Source organism: Parus major, chromosome 7, assembly GCF_001522545.3.
Source record: "Parus major isolate Abel chromosome 7, Parus_major1.1, whole genome shotgun sequence".
Taxonomy (NCBI): Eukaryota; Metazoa; Chordata; class Aves; order Passeriformes; family Paridae; genus Parus; species Parus major.
This window is the reverse complement of record NC_031776.1, coordinates 552,214-569,220: the sequence shown is the minus strand read 5'-3', so window position 1 is coordinate 569,220 and position 17,007 is coordinate 552,214. Positions and strand designations below refer to the sequence as shown.

General features: G+C 45.5%; 1 protein-coding gene across 2 annotated transcripts in view; it reads left to right on the top strand.

The window, feature by feature from the left end:
• The first annotated feature begins 195 nt into the window (after window positions 1–195).
• The window catches only part of NDUFA10 (NADH:ubiquinone oxidoreductase subunit A10), a 26,887-nt gene continuing 10,075 nt past the window's right edge, over window positions 196–17,007 (top strand). For both annotated transcript variants that reach the window (XM_015635118.3, XM_033515893.1), the window contains exons 1-9: window positions 196–258; window positions 771–939; window positions 1,354–1,569; window positions 1,653–1,739; window positions 2,661–2,782; window positions 4,242–4,321; window positions 7,382–7,436; window positions 10,902–10,987; window positions 16,829–16,937. In XM_015635118.3, coding sequence (XP_015490604.2) covers window positions 211–258; window positions 771–939; window positions 1,354–1,569; window positions 1,653–1,739; window positions 2,661–2,782; window positions 4,242–4,321; window positions 7,382–7,436; window positions 10,902–10,987; window positions 16,829–16,937 — 972 coding nt within the window. In that variant the 5' untranslated portion in view covers window positions 196–210. The remainder of the gene's footprint in view (window positions 259–770; window positions 940–1,353; window positions 1,570–1,652; window positions 1,740–2,660; window positions 2,783–4,241; window positions 4,322–7,381; window positions 7,437–10,901; window positions 10,988–16,828; window positions 16,938–17,007) is intronic.

Sequence of the window (17,007 nt, the reverse complement as noted above, 5' to 3'; positions counted from 1 at the left end):
GGCTCTGTCCAGAGCTTCGGCCTGCTGTGGGTGGGTGAATAGAGACACCCTTTAGGCCGGGGCTGGGCTGTCCCCTGCGAAGCGATGCTCCCAGCCGGGAGGGGCGGTGAAGTGGAGGCAGACTGGAGCAAATGGCAGAGAGAGGCGTGCGGTGACCTTCGGTTGCGGCTGTGGTCAGCGGTGCTGTGAGGAGAGGAGTGTTGAATAGGAATGGACGCCCTTGTGTGCAAGGGAGGGCACAGGACCTCTCAGAATGAGGTTTGCAGTGTTTGTCGGGCTCTGGGGGAGGCTCTGAGCAGGGCTCAGAAAGGCCCTGCCTTGAGCCCCACAGCCCAGGGGGGTCCCTCTTGCTACCTCTCACCAATCGTGGGATAGTTAAGGCTGGAAAAGATATCTAGAGTTCCCAAGTTGAAACTTTTTCCTTCTAGGCCATATTGAAATAAAGGTGTAACTCTCCCGAGAGTGAGTTTAGTGTTGCAACGTGCCCAACAACAAAAAAAATATAAGCAAAAATCTAATGTGGAGTCTCTCTTGGGAACTCTGGGTGTGCTGTGTGTCTGGCCTTCAGACTGAAAATTGTTTTATGCTTTGTGTCTTTCCAACCTAACCAGTGCTGCAGTTGCTAAGCTGAAATAGCAGTGCTAAAGTTACTGAGTGAAAATTCCTTGTATGATGTGTGTGGGAGCATGTCCTGTGTGAATGTCTGGAAAAGGTGCACTTTCAGCTAAAAACCCCTCCATGTCTGCTGATTTCCATGCGTTTTCCTCTAGGCAAGGATCCACATCAGCCCTGAGCAGAGCCTGCAGTATGGGTGGCTGGCCTATATGTTGGGAGAAAGGGCCAGCAAGAAGTTCACAGAGCACAGCAAAGTCTTCACGGTGGAGGGCAATCTGTCTTCTGGGAAAGGCCAGCTGGCCCAGCAAATAGCAGAAAAACTGGGTATGTGTGAGTGCTTCCCTGTGAGCTGCCAGAGTTTAACTGTGACTGTCGTGCAGAGGAAGTTCACTGGAGCAGCAGTTCCCAGCTGGGGTGGTGGTGGTGGTGAGGTTTGGGATGGGGATGTGTTTTGGGTCTGTGGGATTTGTTGGGAGTGAAGCTTCAGTTCCCATGCAGTCGGTGTGCTGGCTGTGCTCCCGGACAGCTTGGATTTTCCACATGGATGTGCTTGGAGCAGCTCAGCTCTCCCTGTGAAAGCACTCAGAGTTTGGGTTCATTGCTCTCTGCTGTGATGGCCACAGGGGCTGGGGCTGTCTGGGAGCTGTTCAAGGAACAGCTGTGTGTTCACTGGCTGAGGGGGCTTTTGCTGCAGATGAATGCAGCTGATTTCTGCCATGGGCTTCTTCTCTTTGTCAGGAATGAAGTACTTCCCCGAGGCAGACATCCACTACCAGGACAGGATCTCGGGGGATGGGCAGCTGCTGCCTGAGAAGTTCAATGGTTTCTGTAACCTGGAGAAGTTCTACACGGACCCCAGGTCTCCAGACGGGCACTCCTACCGCCTGCAGTCCTGGATCTTTGGGAACCGTGTCCTGCAGTATGCTGATGCCCTGGAGCACCTGCTCAGCACAGGTTGGGGAATCTTGGAATGGGTTGGGCTGGGAGGGACCTCGCAGCTCCTCTCGTTCCAACCTGGGGCCTGCTCTCCCTTGCAGGTCAAGGCGTGGTGCTGGAACGCTCTCCCTACAGCGACTTTGTGTTCCTGGATGCCATGTTAAAGCAGGGATATGTCCACAAGAGATGTGAGTTCCTGCCAGCAAAAGGAAGCTGCTTTGCCATAATCTCTCGGAAGTCTGGGAGTTTACTTAAAAAAAAAGAAAAAAAAATCCTGCTTGGAAGAAGGGATTCCTTTAAATATTCAGTGTTCACGTGTTTCTGAGTGGAGCCAGTCTGGTCTCAGTGGCTGTGGGAGCACAAAAATAAAGGGCACGAATTGAAATGCAAAATCTTTCATTTGTAAGGAAAAGCCCTTTTTTTGCTGTGAAGGGACTCAAACCCTGGGGCAAATCACCTGGGGTCTCCCCCCTGGAGATGCTTGGAATGCTGTGGGTGGAGTTCTCAGCAGAGTGGTTGAGCCAGGTGATTTGGGGATGATCCTCCCAACCTGAGTGATTTGGTTTGGGGTTATGGGTACTCGGGTAAATCTTTTCTTTTGGCTGCTCCTGACGTAGAGATAAGTGTTTTCTTGACTGCCTCCTGTTTTTGCTGTTGGATTTAAGAGGTGTGTGTTTTTTACCACCTGCTGAAAGGTGGTATTGCTGGATTGCTTTGAGAGCTGATTATAATGACCTGTGTCTTCTTCCTCAGAATTGCTAAGGCAGCAAAGCCCAGCAACCCACAACTTAATACAAAAACCCAGTTTGGATTGTACTGGAGTCCTTAGGGAGCAAACATCTTGATTAGAGCTACCATGGCTTACTGTCTGTAAATGGTGGAAGAAAAGCTGAGATTCCTCTAAACCTCAGTCAGGAATAAAGTCTCTCTTTGATAATGGGTTTAGATTCTTACATCTCAGTGCATGGAACTTTCCTGGAGATAGCTTATTCTGTAAACTTCCTGAATTCTGTTTGAGGAAAAGCCTACCTTAAACTTGCTCTATGAGCCCAGAAGAAGAGATTGCAAATACAGAGGTGGGGAATGTGATTTATTTGTGTTTTACACAGGCCTTGATCACTACAAAGAGGTCAAGGAGATCAGCATTTCTGAGTTGCTGCCACCTCACTTGGTCATTTATGTAGATATACCTGTCCCTGAGGTGCAGAAGAGGATTCAAGAGAAAGGCAAGGTAATTTGGTCTCTGATTATTGCCTATTTATCTCTTATCTTTGTTACTTGTCTCTCACAATTGCTGCTTGCTAATGTCTGCTGTAATCACACCTTATGTGGTCCTGTGGGGTTTGCTGCTGAATTCTGCTTCTGAGGAGCTGCTTGTCCTCTGAGGTGTGAGATCTGTGTGGTGGTGATGCCTTTGTGGGTATTCTTATATGTTTGGTTTAGAAAAATAAGAAGCAAAAATCAACTCTTTTTTTAGTGACTCCATCAATATGTGGAATGAGAAATTGTTTTAAGAGCAGGTGAATTTTTATACCAGATGCTGTAGCTGCCACTATAGGAGCTGTGGGCAGTGATGTGCTGCTTGCAATGCACTTGGAGATTATATATTTCTTAATCCTGAGTGCCAGGAGCCTGGCTGGGCTCCCTGGCTCTTGCTTCCCAGTTGACTGCTTCCTCACATCTGTGCTGGGGTTCATGTGTGAGTCACCTGGGATCAGCAAGTTCACTTAATTCCCTGAAAACCAGCAAATCACTGCTGGATGACTGTGTTATTGAACTGATCTTAGCTGAGGAAAGCTGTAGGGTGCTTTTGGGGAATGACTAATCTAAGTAAGGTTTGTAATTTGGGTTTTCTTCCCCCCCTTCTCTGATACTTGGATGTGTGCTTGTAACTGCAGGTGTGTTATGAGGATTGAAAGATGTTTGTCTTGCCTTGTTCAAAGGCTATGGGAAATGCAGTTTAACTCTGGAAAACCTGACAGATTAAAAGAAAGCTTTGGTTTATTAGAAAAAAATTCCCAGTTAAGAAGTTCTTCATGTATTGGGGGAACTTGTGAATTCTTAGCCCTTGTGGGCATGAAAATCAGTGGTGTTTTTGAAGCCTTTGAACAGGAGTTGCTGACTTAGCCTGTGACTTTGTGGGTCTGTGGCAGTGCTGAGCTCTGTAGGGCTTGTTTGGGGGACACATGGTAGATGAGAGAAATTCCAGGTGTTTTGCAAATGTGGCATTAAAAGCACATTGCGTGCAAAGCAGGCTGGTTAACAGCAGGGGTGGTATCCATGAAATTTCACAGGAGTTTGGAGTGGGTGTTTGTCCATGCACTTGTTTGAAACTCTGGAAATAGGTACAAATTTGGTCTCCTTATGGAAAAGGTGGACTCAGACAGTCTTCTCCTGTTTTCTGTGTGAGAAAGCATATTCCAGCTCCCTGGATTATGTAGTTAGGAGGAATGAATCAGGCCTTGGAAAGCTGAGGGCTCCTCTAGGTATTTCATGGCATGTAAGGAAATTGCAAACACTCTAAATGCCTTAATTCTTTGAAACTTTCACTGATGTGCATGTGGTTCACCTGGATGTTTGACTGCTTATTCCAGAGTGAACCCTTGGCAGGTGGTGGAGCAGCCCTTGGAGTCTGTGCTGGTAGGAAAAGAAAGTTGATTCCACAACTTTTTCTGTTTGTTTGTTTGCAGCCATATGAGAAAAAGGTGTCTCCTTCCTATCTCCAGAGCATTGAGGATGCTTACAAGAAGACCTTCCTACCAGAGATCAGGTTAGCAAAGCAAAATGTTTTGCCTCTTTAGGTCCTTGAGCAAAGGTGTGTGCAGACCTTAAACTCTCTGACAGTATCCACAAGTCATTAAAAAAATCCTCCTTGTTGTGCTGCAGAGTACAGTATTGTGCCATAATGAAGGGGTGGTGCATTCACAGCATAAGAACTGTGTGAGTGTAGTTACCTCTGCCATCCCAGAAGCCTAGTGCCAGTAGATTAAATTGGAAGATTAAATGGGGCTCAGGAGTGATGTGCAGAATGCCACAGCTGTGTGTGTTTGCTCGACCTGAGGAGAGAGTGATGCAATACAAGCTTTTCTCAGGCCTTTTTGGAAAGCTGTAGGGCTTTTCTTTCTTCAAAAAGTCCTTTCAGTTTTCACAGAATCCCAGAATGGTTTGTGTTGGAGGGATCTCAAAGCTTATCCAGTGCCACCCCCCTGCCATGGGCAGGGACACCTTCCACTATCCCAGGCTGCTCCAAGCCCTGTCCAACCTGGCCTTGGACACTTCCAGGGATCCAGGGGCAGCGACAGCTTCCCTGAGAACCCTGTTCCAGGGCCTGCCCACCCTCAGAAGGAAGGATTCCTTCCCAGTACCACATCTCTCACTGCCCTCTGGCAGTGGGAAGCCATTCCCCATGTTCTGTCTCTCTCTCTGGGCTTTCTCTAGCTGGGAAGCAGAAGCATGTGCTCTGTAAACCTGGGATGGAACAGAGCTTGCCAGCTCTCCCAGTTCTTAGAAAAGAGCTCTAGGGAAATGAAAATCATCCTAAAAATGTAAAAGCAGAATTACAGTCTCTCATAATTCTGGCAGGGAAACTCTCAAAGGGTATCAAATGAATTAAATGTGAAAGTTCTGGTGTGTGCAGGAGGCTGATGGAAATCAGAGTGAATTCCTGGGAGTTTTGTAGCCTGCCTGTGTCCCACTGGTGCTTGCTTCGTCTCCCCAGGTGGATCAGTGTGATGGCTCTGGCAGCTACTGAAGGGAATAACTCGATGTTGAGCCTGTCACTCATGCAGGCAGGGGTTGTTGGTGTCATGGATATGTGTCCCCACAGCCAGCACACAGCTCTCAAAAGGAATGGGAAACCTTGGGAATGTCATCCCCCTGAGGGTAAACTGCTGTAGTCACTGGTGGGGAGAAACCTGCTTCTTGTTCTCTGGGTCAGATGGAGCCTCACATACATCTCGTGGTGCTCAGTGAGGCTAAATCCTATAAATCCTGCTGTGATTTCACCTTCTTGCCCTGTGTGTGTACATGGTCAGTACCCCTACCTAGCAGACCCCCTCTGCTCAGCATCCTGGTGGCAGAGGTGCTCCCTGTCACACTGATCTGTGGCTCTGTCCCCTGGCTCTGGGGGAGCTGGGAGTGTGTGAATCCAGCTCTCTGCACCTCAGGGTGGCTCCCATCTGGGATAAAGGCAGAAGCCACAGCTGCCTTTAACTGTTTGTTTGCTGGCAATGGTGCAGGGAGCTGTGTTTGCATCTGGCTGTTACCTTAGATTGCCTGGTTTGATTCCCTGACTCCTAGGCATGCCCAAAATCTGGTCCAAACAGGCTAAAAAGAGTTGTTATAGACTGCTGAGCAAACTCCTGCATGCTTTCCATGTTGAAGTATGTCTGCTTGTTCCTTGAAAAGCAGTTTATGGGGCAAAACTCCCGTTATCTTGTGTTGTTTAACTGGAGCAGCCTGATGCTGCCTAAAGTGGTTTGTCATGGATTTTTGCTTTAAAATTGATGCTTTCTTTCTAGTTGACTTGTTGTGAATGTCTTTAATGTTTTTACTGGTAGTGATTTGTGAGCTGGGTGCCGTGGCAGGTGCTGCCTGGTGATTTGGAGCAGACAGTGTTTGGGTTCTGTTTGATTTTTCCCTTTTCCTGGAGCAGAGCCTTAAGTTTAGTAATGTTCTCTTTCACATCCAACACTGCTTCCACTGAGCAGCTGTTTTCTCTTAAAGAAAGCTCTGATTATCTGCAGAGTCACTGAGCAGCTGTTTTCTCTTAATGAAGCCCTGATAATCTGCAGAGTCAAATCAAGAGATGGGATCAAGTGATTTGATAGGAGTTGTTGATGCAACTGTTGAGCCAGTTTCAGGCTCTGCTGCAGGCTGACCTCTCCCTTGGGCTGATTCTGAGAAGAGTCTCGTATTTCAGCTGCCTGCCCCATCCTTAGAAGTGCCCAAGGCCAGGTCCCACAGTGCTTGGAGCAACCTGGGCTAGTGGAAGGTGTCCCTGCCCATGGCAGGAGGTGGAACAGGATGAGCTTTAAGGTCCTGTCCCACCCAAACCATTTGGGATTCTATTAATTTTTTTCTCCATGCTCCTGAACTTTGCTGTGTGGTGTTTGATATAATGTCCACATTTGGCAGCCATTCCAGGGCCTTCCAGGTTTTCCAGCTGGAAACAGCTATTGCTGAATGTGGTTGAACACGTGTAGTGTGAAAGGTTCCTGTAGAAACTCCTGTTGTGGCTCTGCTCTGCAAGTGCCTTTTCTCTGAGGGCTGCTGGCTGATTGAAAAAACAGTCTTGTAGCCAGGAAACATTACCTTTTAAAAATGTTTTTACACTTACAGATCCTGCTGCCTGCATTTGTATTCATTCAGCTAGCTCAGCCTGAGTAAATAATGATAAATGAATGCATTCTTCTCCTGAAATTACTCAATGGTAGTCATGCACTGGTAAAAAGGAATGTCTAGTGAAGTTCTGGATTAGACCTACAGTTTCACATATTTTCAAGTAGATTGGGCAGCTGTAACAGGGGCAAATATCTCCATTAATTATATGTAAACAGATTCATATGTATGGTTTCTACAAATGATTTTCAACTCAAATTATGTAGATATCCAGGCCATTTGGCCTTTAAAAGCAACTTTCCACCAGCAAAGAAGCAGCTCACAGGTGCAACAGGAATTCTATTGCAACAGCTGGGAGCAATCTAAAAAACTGCAATAATTCTGGTTTGGTTTGTGCCTTTTAACTTAATTTCTGCTGCTTTTGGAGTGGGGTGAGAAGGATGGGTAGAGCAGTTTTATCAGGGGAATTCAATTTCTGTGTTCTTTGCAGTGAGAGCAGTGAAGTTCTGCAGTACACAGCAACTGCAGCTGAGGATGTGGAGAAGGTAAGTTTTGCTTTTTTGGGGGTGAGTTTAATAGATTTCCCTTACTTCTGTGTGCTTCCCCCCCCCCATGGGAGGTTGTTAGCAGGATAACAGAAGCTTTTTTGCTTCACCATCATTAAATTTTCTCTCTAGCTGCTGTTCCCTTAGGGAAAGAGCACCAAGGTTTTTGAGACTCCAGACAGGTTTAGTTCAAGGGATAGATCTCTGTTAATAACAGAGTTATTATGTTAACTGCATAATAATAATAATGCATGTGGAAGCTTGCCAAGGAACCATCCCTACTTGGGAGGGGGAGGACGAGAACTGCTCATGGGCTGTCTCCTAAGGGCTTTTTTGGGTCTTCATCCTAATGAGGTGAAAGTCTTACCTTACTTACACACAGCCCAAACTCCCTCTTCTCTTGTGTTATGTGCAGTGTGATCTTGGCAGAGAATTGAGTAATAGATCTATATATGCAGTAGCCTGTACCTCATTAAGCTTATTAGCATATTCAGGGCATACATTTTAATATTTAAATGACCCCTATCAGACTAAAATTACTTTTTTGCCTGAGGTGTCCTTCAGAGTTCAGGTTATATGATTCTGTGAAACAGAAAATATTGATGAGGACTACCCTGGTCCTAAAATGAACTCTCCATAGCCCCCCCCCCATAGACACACTGCTGTTTGTCACCAGGCCTTTTGGTTCCCATTATAAGAACAGAATTCTGGATTCTCTGCAGTTGTGCATTGATTTTTGGGTGCTCTGCACTTGATAATAAAGGTTATCATTAATAACTAGTAGACCTGTGGGGAAATGTGAGTTTATACCCCTAAAAAGGCTGGTGGCTTCAGTGTGACAGCAGATAATAAATAGAAAAATTACACCAAAAATCAGGCTGAAATGAACAAAACAGCTGAGGCTGTGGTGTGAATATAGAGAACCTAGAGCAATTACAGTTATTTTTTCTGGATAACAATATAGAAGCAAGGAAATTAATTGAGAGCTGTGGTGTTACAAGATGGGAACTTGGTAAATTAAAGAAAAGGTGGGATGGGGGTTAAATGCCTCTTTTTTTCCCTGTCTTTCTGGACACATCTCATAGTGGTCAGAGTAAGGCAGCTTGTTTCCTCCTTAGATTTTTTTGTAGTAAACCCCATGGCTGGAGATTTGATTTTAATCCTTTAAATCAGGGTTTAAAGTCAGTCTAAAGCTCTTATTGTTCAAGGAGTGACTCTCCCAAGCTCAGCAATCTTGTCATTGCTCTAAATAGGGTCATCAGATGCACCAGAGCAGTCCTTAATTTGCTTGGACAAGTCTGGGCTAGGGGAAGGATTATTATTTGGAAGTTAAAGTACAATGCCACAGAATGATTAAGGTTGGAAAAGACCCTGTAAGATTATCCAGCCCATGATGCTCTCATTATTGGGTGTTGGTGGTATATATTGGTACTTGGAAGAATTCAGTTGGGTTTTTCCCCCCCTTTTCTGTTCAGATTCAGTTTCCCTTTGGGGTGACACAGCAGAAATTTGGAAATAAGGGTTGGTGGGAGGGCTGTGGCTTGTAAGATGTGTGTTTGCACAGGTGTATCCTGTCAACAGACAGCAGTGTTCATTAGCCCACTCCGGTCTGTTTGCTTAGGGATTTGGGAGCTGAATTCTTTATGGCCTTACAGTTTAGTAACTTTTGGTTTGCTCAGAGCACACATGCACAGCTTAGAAATTATTTTATAAGTGTCCTAAAAAGGTCAGTTGGGGTTTCCTGTTGTTTCCACAACTTTGGTTGTGGTGGCTGAAGAGGTAATGAGTGCTGAAATGAGCTTCATTAGGGTGTTCCACACTGGTTTAGCACAAGGATAAAACTGGAAATACAAAGTTAGCTGTATGTTTAATTTCTTTTAAAGCCTTGGATATCTGCTGCTAATTCCTGGGGGTGCCAGGGTATTCCTTATGAATTTGGAAGTTGTTGTTGGGATACTGATGCCATTGTTAAAGAACTCTGCTGGGGGAGAAATCTTCTGACATGATGATTACAGTGAGCAAAACTAATTTGGATACAGATTCTTTTTTCGCTCTAGCACAAGCCCTATTGTAACAACTCTGTGATGACTGCTGTTATCAGGTGCAGAGAATTTCCAGAGCTTTGCTGTGGAGAAGAAATTGCTCGTGTTCATCTTGTCAATTAAATAATTCAAAGAATCTAATGACTGAACTAATTTACCTTGCACTGCTCTTCCTCTTGGAGTTATGTTGCAGCAGTTTGTGCCTTGAAAGTGTTTATTCAGTCATGTCCAAACCATTTTTTCTTACCATGAAAACATAATTCTGGTAAGAGTGGATCTTTATAGTCAAGGCTACTTTGTAATAGCACTTGGTTGGTTATCATTTTTTAAGTGGTAATAGCTGGGATTTAGTGTTAATTACAGTGGATTTAGTGTAAAGAATGCAAGGATTTTTCATTTAACTTTGTCACTTCATTGCTGACATGTGGTCACCTGTCAATGGGTTGACAATGCACCATCAGGAATTTGGTCATGACCTCAGCTTTATCCTTTCCGTGTGGAAAAGGTCTCTGGAAAGGGATGTCGAGCTGTAACAATCCACTCCTGCCCAGGGTGCTCCAAGGTGCTGTCTCCACCTCATCAGGCATCTGAAGTGCATTCTCCTGACACCAGGGCAGGTGTCCCCTCAGCTCCAGGCAGCCAAGTGTGATAAGCAATTACTTCCTGGAGCAGCAGAGATCTGTTTTCTGGCTGTAAATGAAGCTGAAACCTGGGATTGCTAAGTTTGGGGATGCTGAAGGAATGATTTGCTGAGCTGGCATTGCTTGTTTGAAGAGTTCTGAGCTGTGAGTGTTCCCTTTCCTTTCATGCATGGGTGGTGAAATCCTGAGCCCTTGGACTCATGGCTGCAGCTCCTGCAGGCCTGAATTTTCCAGCCTGAAATGTGCCTTTGTTTCTGTGATGTGAGCCACACAGCACAGAGGCAGATGCCAGAGACCTGCTCCCCTGCCTGTCTCAGGGAATGTGTAACTGAGCCTCTCTGCAAATAAAACCAACCAGACCTTATTTTTGTAATGAAAAGGAGTTAAATTTTACTTATCTCCATTTCCTCCTCGTTCTCCCTTAGGGGGGCTGAGGTGGTACCTTCATTGCTTTTCAGCCCCAGAGGCAGGTTAAGGAAGAATGTCTTGGATCAGGTAAGAATTTGGCAAGAAGGCACCACTCAGGCAGTTTACTCCCTGCCAGCCAAAGCTGAAAGCACAGGATGTTAGGAGATCCCCCACACGTGTGCCCAGTGCTCCTGGCAGGGCCACAGCATCCAGAAATGGAACTGGGAGATGATCATGTTATCCTTGGGCATTTGCCTTGTTACTACAGCTTTAGCAGGCAAGCCTTTCTCATTTATTTAATAACTTATTTTGATTATTTAATTGATTTTTTTGGATCAAACCACCCGTTAGTGAGCTTTCTTTTCTGATTCCAGGTAATTGAAGACATCGAGTACCTGAAGTTTGACAAGGGGCCATGGGTGGAGCAAGATGATGTTTCTTTGCATCACTTGAGACTTTAGTAAGTGTGATATCATTCAGCCACTGAGCAATTCTTGGCATCAAAACCTGGGAAAAATGGTCAAAACCTTGAGTTTTTGAAGGTGGGGTTATATTTTGTAATATTGGTGCTTGGCACTGGTACGTGGTGTGGCATTTTTGCTGCTGATTGATGAGACAAGAGGCTCCAGAGAAGTTTAAAGTGGTTTTTGTCAAAGATCCTTGTCTGCCTAGTTGGAAGAGATCAGACTCAGACAGTGGAAAGTGTCTTGTTGGAATAGAATTTAATTTGATTTTAGTAATTCTTTGCAAGTGCATCATGTTTAATTTGGCAGTTTTGTTTGTATAAAATACAAAGATATATATACATACATATATATCTATATATAGCTATATATATCTATATATATAAAGAACATAGTTACATTTTTAAGAGAATATTTAAGTGTTACATTATTTTCATTATTTTCTAGTCATCTCACATGTAAATAGAAACACAGTATCTGCCCCTAAGTTTGTGACTTTATCACAGGCATTGGAGTAGCAAGTTAAACTCTTTTTGCAGACTTGTGATATTTCTTGCATTTTACTTTTCTGTGCTGTTACTTCAAATACCTCCTAAAAATAGAGATAATGCTCCTATTGTATGTTTTTTCTATCGAGGAGGGAAGGTAGATCACAGGAGAGCAGTGCTTGGTGTTCTCTGACAGGAACAAGTCATGATTTGGGTGCATTTTATGTATCAAAGATGAAGTTTCTTTGTGTAGTAATTGGAGGATAACATCTGGTGACTTAGGCCCTAAAAAATGCTCACAATCAGACTTCCTTTCAAAGAGGAAGGAAATTGCTTGTTTTCCTGGAACTCGACTCTAGTGCAGGTATTAAGAAAGGATTTTTAATTGTGGTGAGTAGGAGGGAGTTGAAGGAAACCTTACAATTAGAGCAGTGTGTTAAGATACTGCATGAAAATTCTATTTCACAGTTTTAGAAGGGAATAAATTGCTTTAAGGACTCAATTTTTCATTGAATCCTGGAGAAAGATGAGAGAATCTCCTGCTCAAGGGTCTTTGTCACTGTAGGTAATATGAAATTATTTCTTCTTTTGGCAAAAACATGGGGTTGTTTGAAGACCCCAGAATGCAATAAACTGCTTGTTTAAACCACAGAATTGTAAAATATCCTGTGTGGAAGGGACCCACACTGTACATGGAGCCCAGCTCCTGGGGTTTGCTTTTGAGTCTTTGTGCTGAGGTGTCAGGACATCGATAAAGGGCTGACAACACATCCCGTGCCAGTCTTGAGCTCATGCCTTGCTCAGCTGAGTGAGGGAGTCTTGGGCAGCCTGGGAAGAGCCTCTTGGTAAAAATGTGTGTGTTTGGACATGATTGTTCCCCATGGTAACTCCAGAAATGCAGGGAGCCTGCTGCAGGGCACCCCTGTTGGAATTGTGTGCTGGATTCAGTGCCTGGCCCAGGTGTGAGTCTGTGAAGTTAAGCTGATGCTTTTCTCACTTTTTGCACTCCCGAGCAGTAAGGAGCCTGTGGTCCCCAAGGTGTGCAGGTGTCCCTGTGCCTGTGGGAGTCTTTCCTTTAGAAAGTGATTTTCCTGCAGGTTCCCAGTGCCTGCTCGTGCTGGCACATGCTGCCCTCTCCTGGGTGCTCCTGGTGGGCTCCAGCAGCTGTTCAGGATGGTTCAGGCTTGCAAAGCCCTCTGAGGTTGTGGAGTTCACTGGTTCCCCGGTACTGTCGAGCCCATGGTGGGCCCATGTCCCCAAGTGCCACACCCACATGGCTCTGGAACAGGGACACTGATTCCACCACTGCCTGTTCCAAGGCCTGGCCCCACCTCCCGTGAGGAAGTTTTCCCTAAGATCCCATAAAAGTTCTGCCCTGCTTGGTTTTCCACAGCTTCCTTTGCTGTCCTGCCAGCCCTTGGGACTGTGGCAGCCCTGTGTCCCCTTCCACCCTGATGCCTTGAGAAAGCTGACCTGGAACAGAGGCTGGACAGAGTTAGGAATAAAGGAGATATTTATTGAAAGGGCTTAAAGGACACACCTTGGGCAGCACAAGAGCCTGGCCAGGGCTACACCCAAGAGGGACCCAAAATGGTCACAAAATGGATGACTGGTCATGAGGTCTCGCATTTTTATCAGTTTTGGTCCATCTGCATATCAGAGTTAATTGTCTAATTACAGCTTCAGGTTATGAAGTCCCAGCCTTCTTGTTTTCTCTCTTCAGTCCACCTGTGTTTATGCTTTTGGGCCTGAAACTTGTAACAATTATCCTTGGTTTCAAACTAGAAAACGGTTTTGTCTTCCTGCTCTGTGAAGAGAGCTCACTAACACTTAGCATGAAGCTGAAAACCACATACCTAGGTACCACAGACGATGAAAAATAGGAAAGCTAAAACTTAAGGCATCAGCACCAGCGTGTCTGGGGGTCTGGGATGGGTGAGCAGGGCTGAGAACTTTTTTATTGCACACTTGTAGGGCCTAATGGAAACCCCAGCAGGGCCTCTGGGTGATTAATGCAAATTAGCCAGCTAATGAGCCGCACCCATGGGCAAGCAGTTGCATAATGATCCCTTTTATCCCCCTGCCTGCCCTTAGGTGCTCGCTCTTGTCCTTACAGCTGTAGCTGTGGGATCTTGATAAAAGGTTAAAAGGGCCTTCATTTGTGCTTTGGGAGCTGGAGGGGACTTCCAGAGGATGTTCTTCACATCTTCCTTTCCTCTCCTGGAGTCCAACAGAAACCATTCTGGCTTTTTAAATGTCTCAAGGGGCTCTTCTGCTGCCACTGCACTGTCTCAGGGGTGTTTTTATCTGGGCCCTTCCCAGTGACATTTGTCTGTCTGCATGTACTTCAGAATAAATCACGTTTGGGATGAGGAGTGTGGGCTGTGTAACCTTGCTTGTGTTCCTTTGTCAGCTCCTGGGGGGAGTTTGATGCACTTGTATCAGACAACTGCACAGCTAAATCTGATCTGTGCCTGCAGCTCCCTCAGAACCCAGGAGTCGGGGACAGAGGCCCTGCAGCTCTGCTTCCCAGTGTAATTTTGCTTAGCAAAGGGAAGAAGTATCCCTGTTTAAGTATCTGATTGCAGATAGCAGGACAAGGGGAGCTGGCAAGAGGTGCATTGGACCTGGCTTTGAAACTGCCATGGGGACTCCAAAAATCTCATGAACTATTAATTGTAAATCTTCTGGTACTGTAAACTATTTTCTTTAGCACCTTGGTTCTCTCTTCAGCATGAAATCACAGAATGCCAGAATGGTCTGGGTTGGAAGGACCTTCAAGCCCATCTCATTCCTCCCCTTGCCATGGGCAGGGACACCCTCCACTACCCCAGGGTGCTGCAAACCCTGTCCACCCCATCTTCTTGCTGCAGTTGAAACACTTATTTTGTGATTTTCTCTTTGCAGTGGCTTTTATAGGTTTGAAGAGCTGTTGTTGCACCTTCTCCCCTTTTCTTGCAGGCCTGCTTTTTTTGGAAAATGGGGTTTTTTTTTGTTCTTGATATTGATGATGAGTTTTTGCTTACCAAGGCAGTAACTGTGCCTCACCTTGGCCATGCCACACCTGTTCTGCTTGGCCAAATGAGGGAATCGGAGTCCCTGTAGCAGGAGGAGGAATATTAATTTCATCATTAACACAGAGCTTGTATTGAATGGTTTTGTGGTGTTGGCTTTTAGGTCTCTCTTTTCACTTGAGTTTTTGTGACTATGCCAACATCAGGTGTTGAGAAATCATGGCCCAGGCCATGCAAACTCAGGGTTTATTGTTGCATTGCCTAGATTATTATTTATTTTTTTCTAACCAGTTGCACCTTTGGTGAGGTTCATCAGACTCTGATGTTCATGGTGTGTGTCCTGCTGTGAGCTGCCTGTGAAGGAAGCAGGAATTTTCTCTAACAAGAATCAGGAATGTGTCAGTCCTGATCCTTCTGCTTGTTCAGTTGTGCTGGATAAAGTGTGTGAATTAACATGTAATAGGTGCTTTTGGAGAGGAGATGAGTTATCCATTGCTGTAGGGTACTTCCAGGTGGGATTCCTGTGGAACAACCATAAGTTAAGAGGCTTAAGTGAGCTAAAACTGCATGTTCCTAAAGTCTTGGGAGCACACAGTCACTTTCATGCTCTCAGTTCCTTTTCAAATATTACCTAATCTGGAAGGTAAAGGTGCTGCATGCTGAGAGCTCCTTCAGGAAAGTCTGGTAGTGTGTCAGAAAAGAGTAAATAGTGATAATTTTCTGCTGGGGACGAGAGAGAGAAAATGAAAGAAACATAAAAGGTGCCTGTAAGCACTTCCTGCTGAGCAGGGAATTAGTCCTGGCAAGTGGCTATGGTTTTGTGGTTCGACCTTGTTGTGGCAGGTGTCTTTGGGTGTGCTTCTGCTTAGTATTCCAAATTATTTCTGAAGGTGCAGAGAACACAGAGAAGCCATCAGTAGCTTTCATTATTTTCTTGTGCACAGAGGTTTTGGGAGCAGAAGGTTTGTCATTTGGCCTTTAACTAAAATGAATTGTGCCTGGGAGTTGTCCTCTCCAAATGGCCATTTGGCTGAGATTCAGGAAGGAGTGGATTCACTGCAGAGTGAGTGACCACAAAACCTTATCTCTGTGTGTGTTATTATGCTTTATAGGTGCCTTTTTGTGCCTTCCAGTACCTGAAATACACATTTAATGTTGTTGAAGTTAAATAATGTTGCAGTTCATAGGAAGCATCTTTGGTGTTGATCCTGACCTTGAACAAGAGCATTTATCCTCATCTTCTGCCATCTGAACTTTGATTGGATTATTGTATTTCCGTGCAAATCTGTCTGTAGTAGGATAATTTACTTTTTTAAAAAGTGTGAATATCAGGGTATGTTAGCAAACCAGTTCACTTGTTGGAACACTTCATGGCTAGGAGGAAAGGTCCCAAAATTTATGATTTGAGGGTAAAATAATTTCTTGAAGATGATGGACTTTGCTTTGCTCAGGGCATGTGCTTGATGTGCATATTGGTATTTGTTGAGAAGGGTAATTCCCTGCAAACAACCCAGCTTGCAGAGTTCCTGGTGCTGCATTTGGGGTTCGGTCGGTGCTGACTGGGAAGGGATGTGTTTTTGCCAGCCACGTGCAGGTGGCACTGTTGGCCTGTGGATAACCACAGGCAGCAGGAGGCTTTCTAGCAGTTTCTCAGGCGTCTGAAGTGCTGGTGCTGTGCAGAGTGGATTGTTGGTGGATCCTGAGATCCATCACTGGAGCTGTTGCAGCTTCCTCCAGGTGTTCCCAGGCAGGATGCTGGAGGCACTGCCTCCTTCCAAATCCTCTCACTGTCTCAGTACGAGTCTGTTTAGGATGGGAGTTTAGCAAGGTGCTGTGCGGCATTCAATAAAACCACTGGTTTTTACACTGCTTTTACAGAAAGCAAAAAAGCCAGGGGGGGATTCATAGAGAAGGGTCCCAGGAATGATGGAGCATCTCCAAAGAGAAAGAACCTGTGGGGGGGAATGGAGAAGCAGGAAGTTGGAGAAGGAGCAAACTGGAGGCAAAGATGAGGGGCAGTACCTCATAGATTTGTGAGAAGTATAAATGTTTGGAAAACAGCCCAAACTTTTGGAAACTTTATTTAACAGAAAAGTAGTTCTGTAATCATAGAATAATGATTATGAATCCTAGAATGGTTTGGGTTGGCAGGGTCCTTAAAGCCCACCCCATGCCACAGGCAGGGACACCTTCTGCTGCATCAGGTTGCTCCATCCAAGCTCTATCCAGCTTGGCTTGGAACATTTCCAGAGATGGGGCCATCACAGCCTCTCTGGGCACAACACTTGGCTTTTGCTGGAGCAGGGTGTGAACTGAGTACTCCTTTTCCCCTCAGTGTGCAGGACAAGGCTGGAGTGGCGGATTCCGTGTCCGTCCCGCACTTCGTCCCCGAGATCACCATCGGCGGCTCTGAGTATGACAAGATCTACTACGAGTACCAGGCGGTGAGTGCTGCTGGGGACATGGCCAGGGGACATGGCCAGGGGCCCCTCACTGCTGGGGACATGGCCAGGG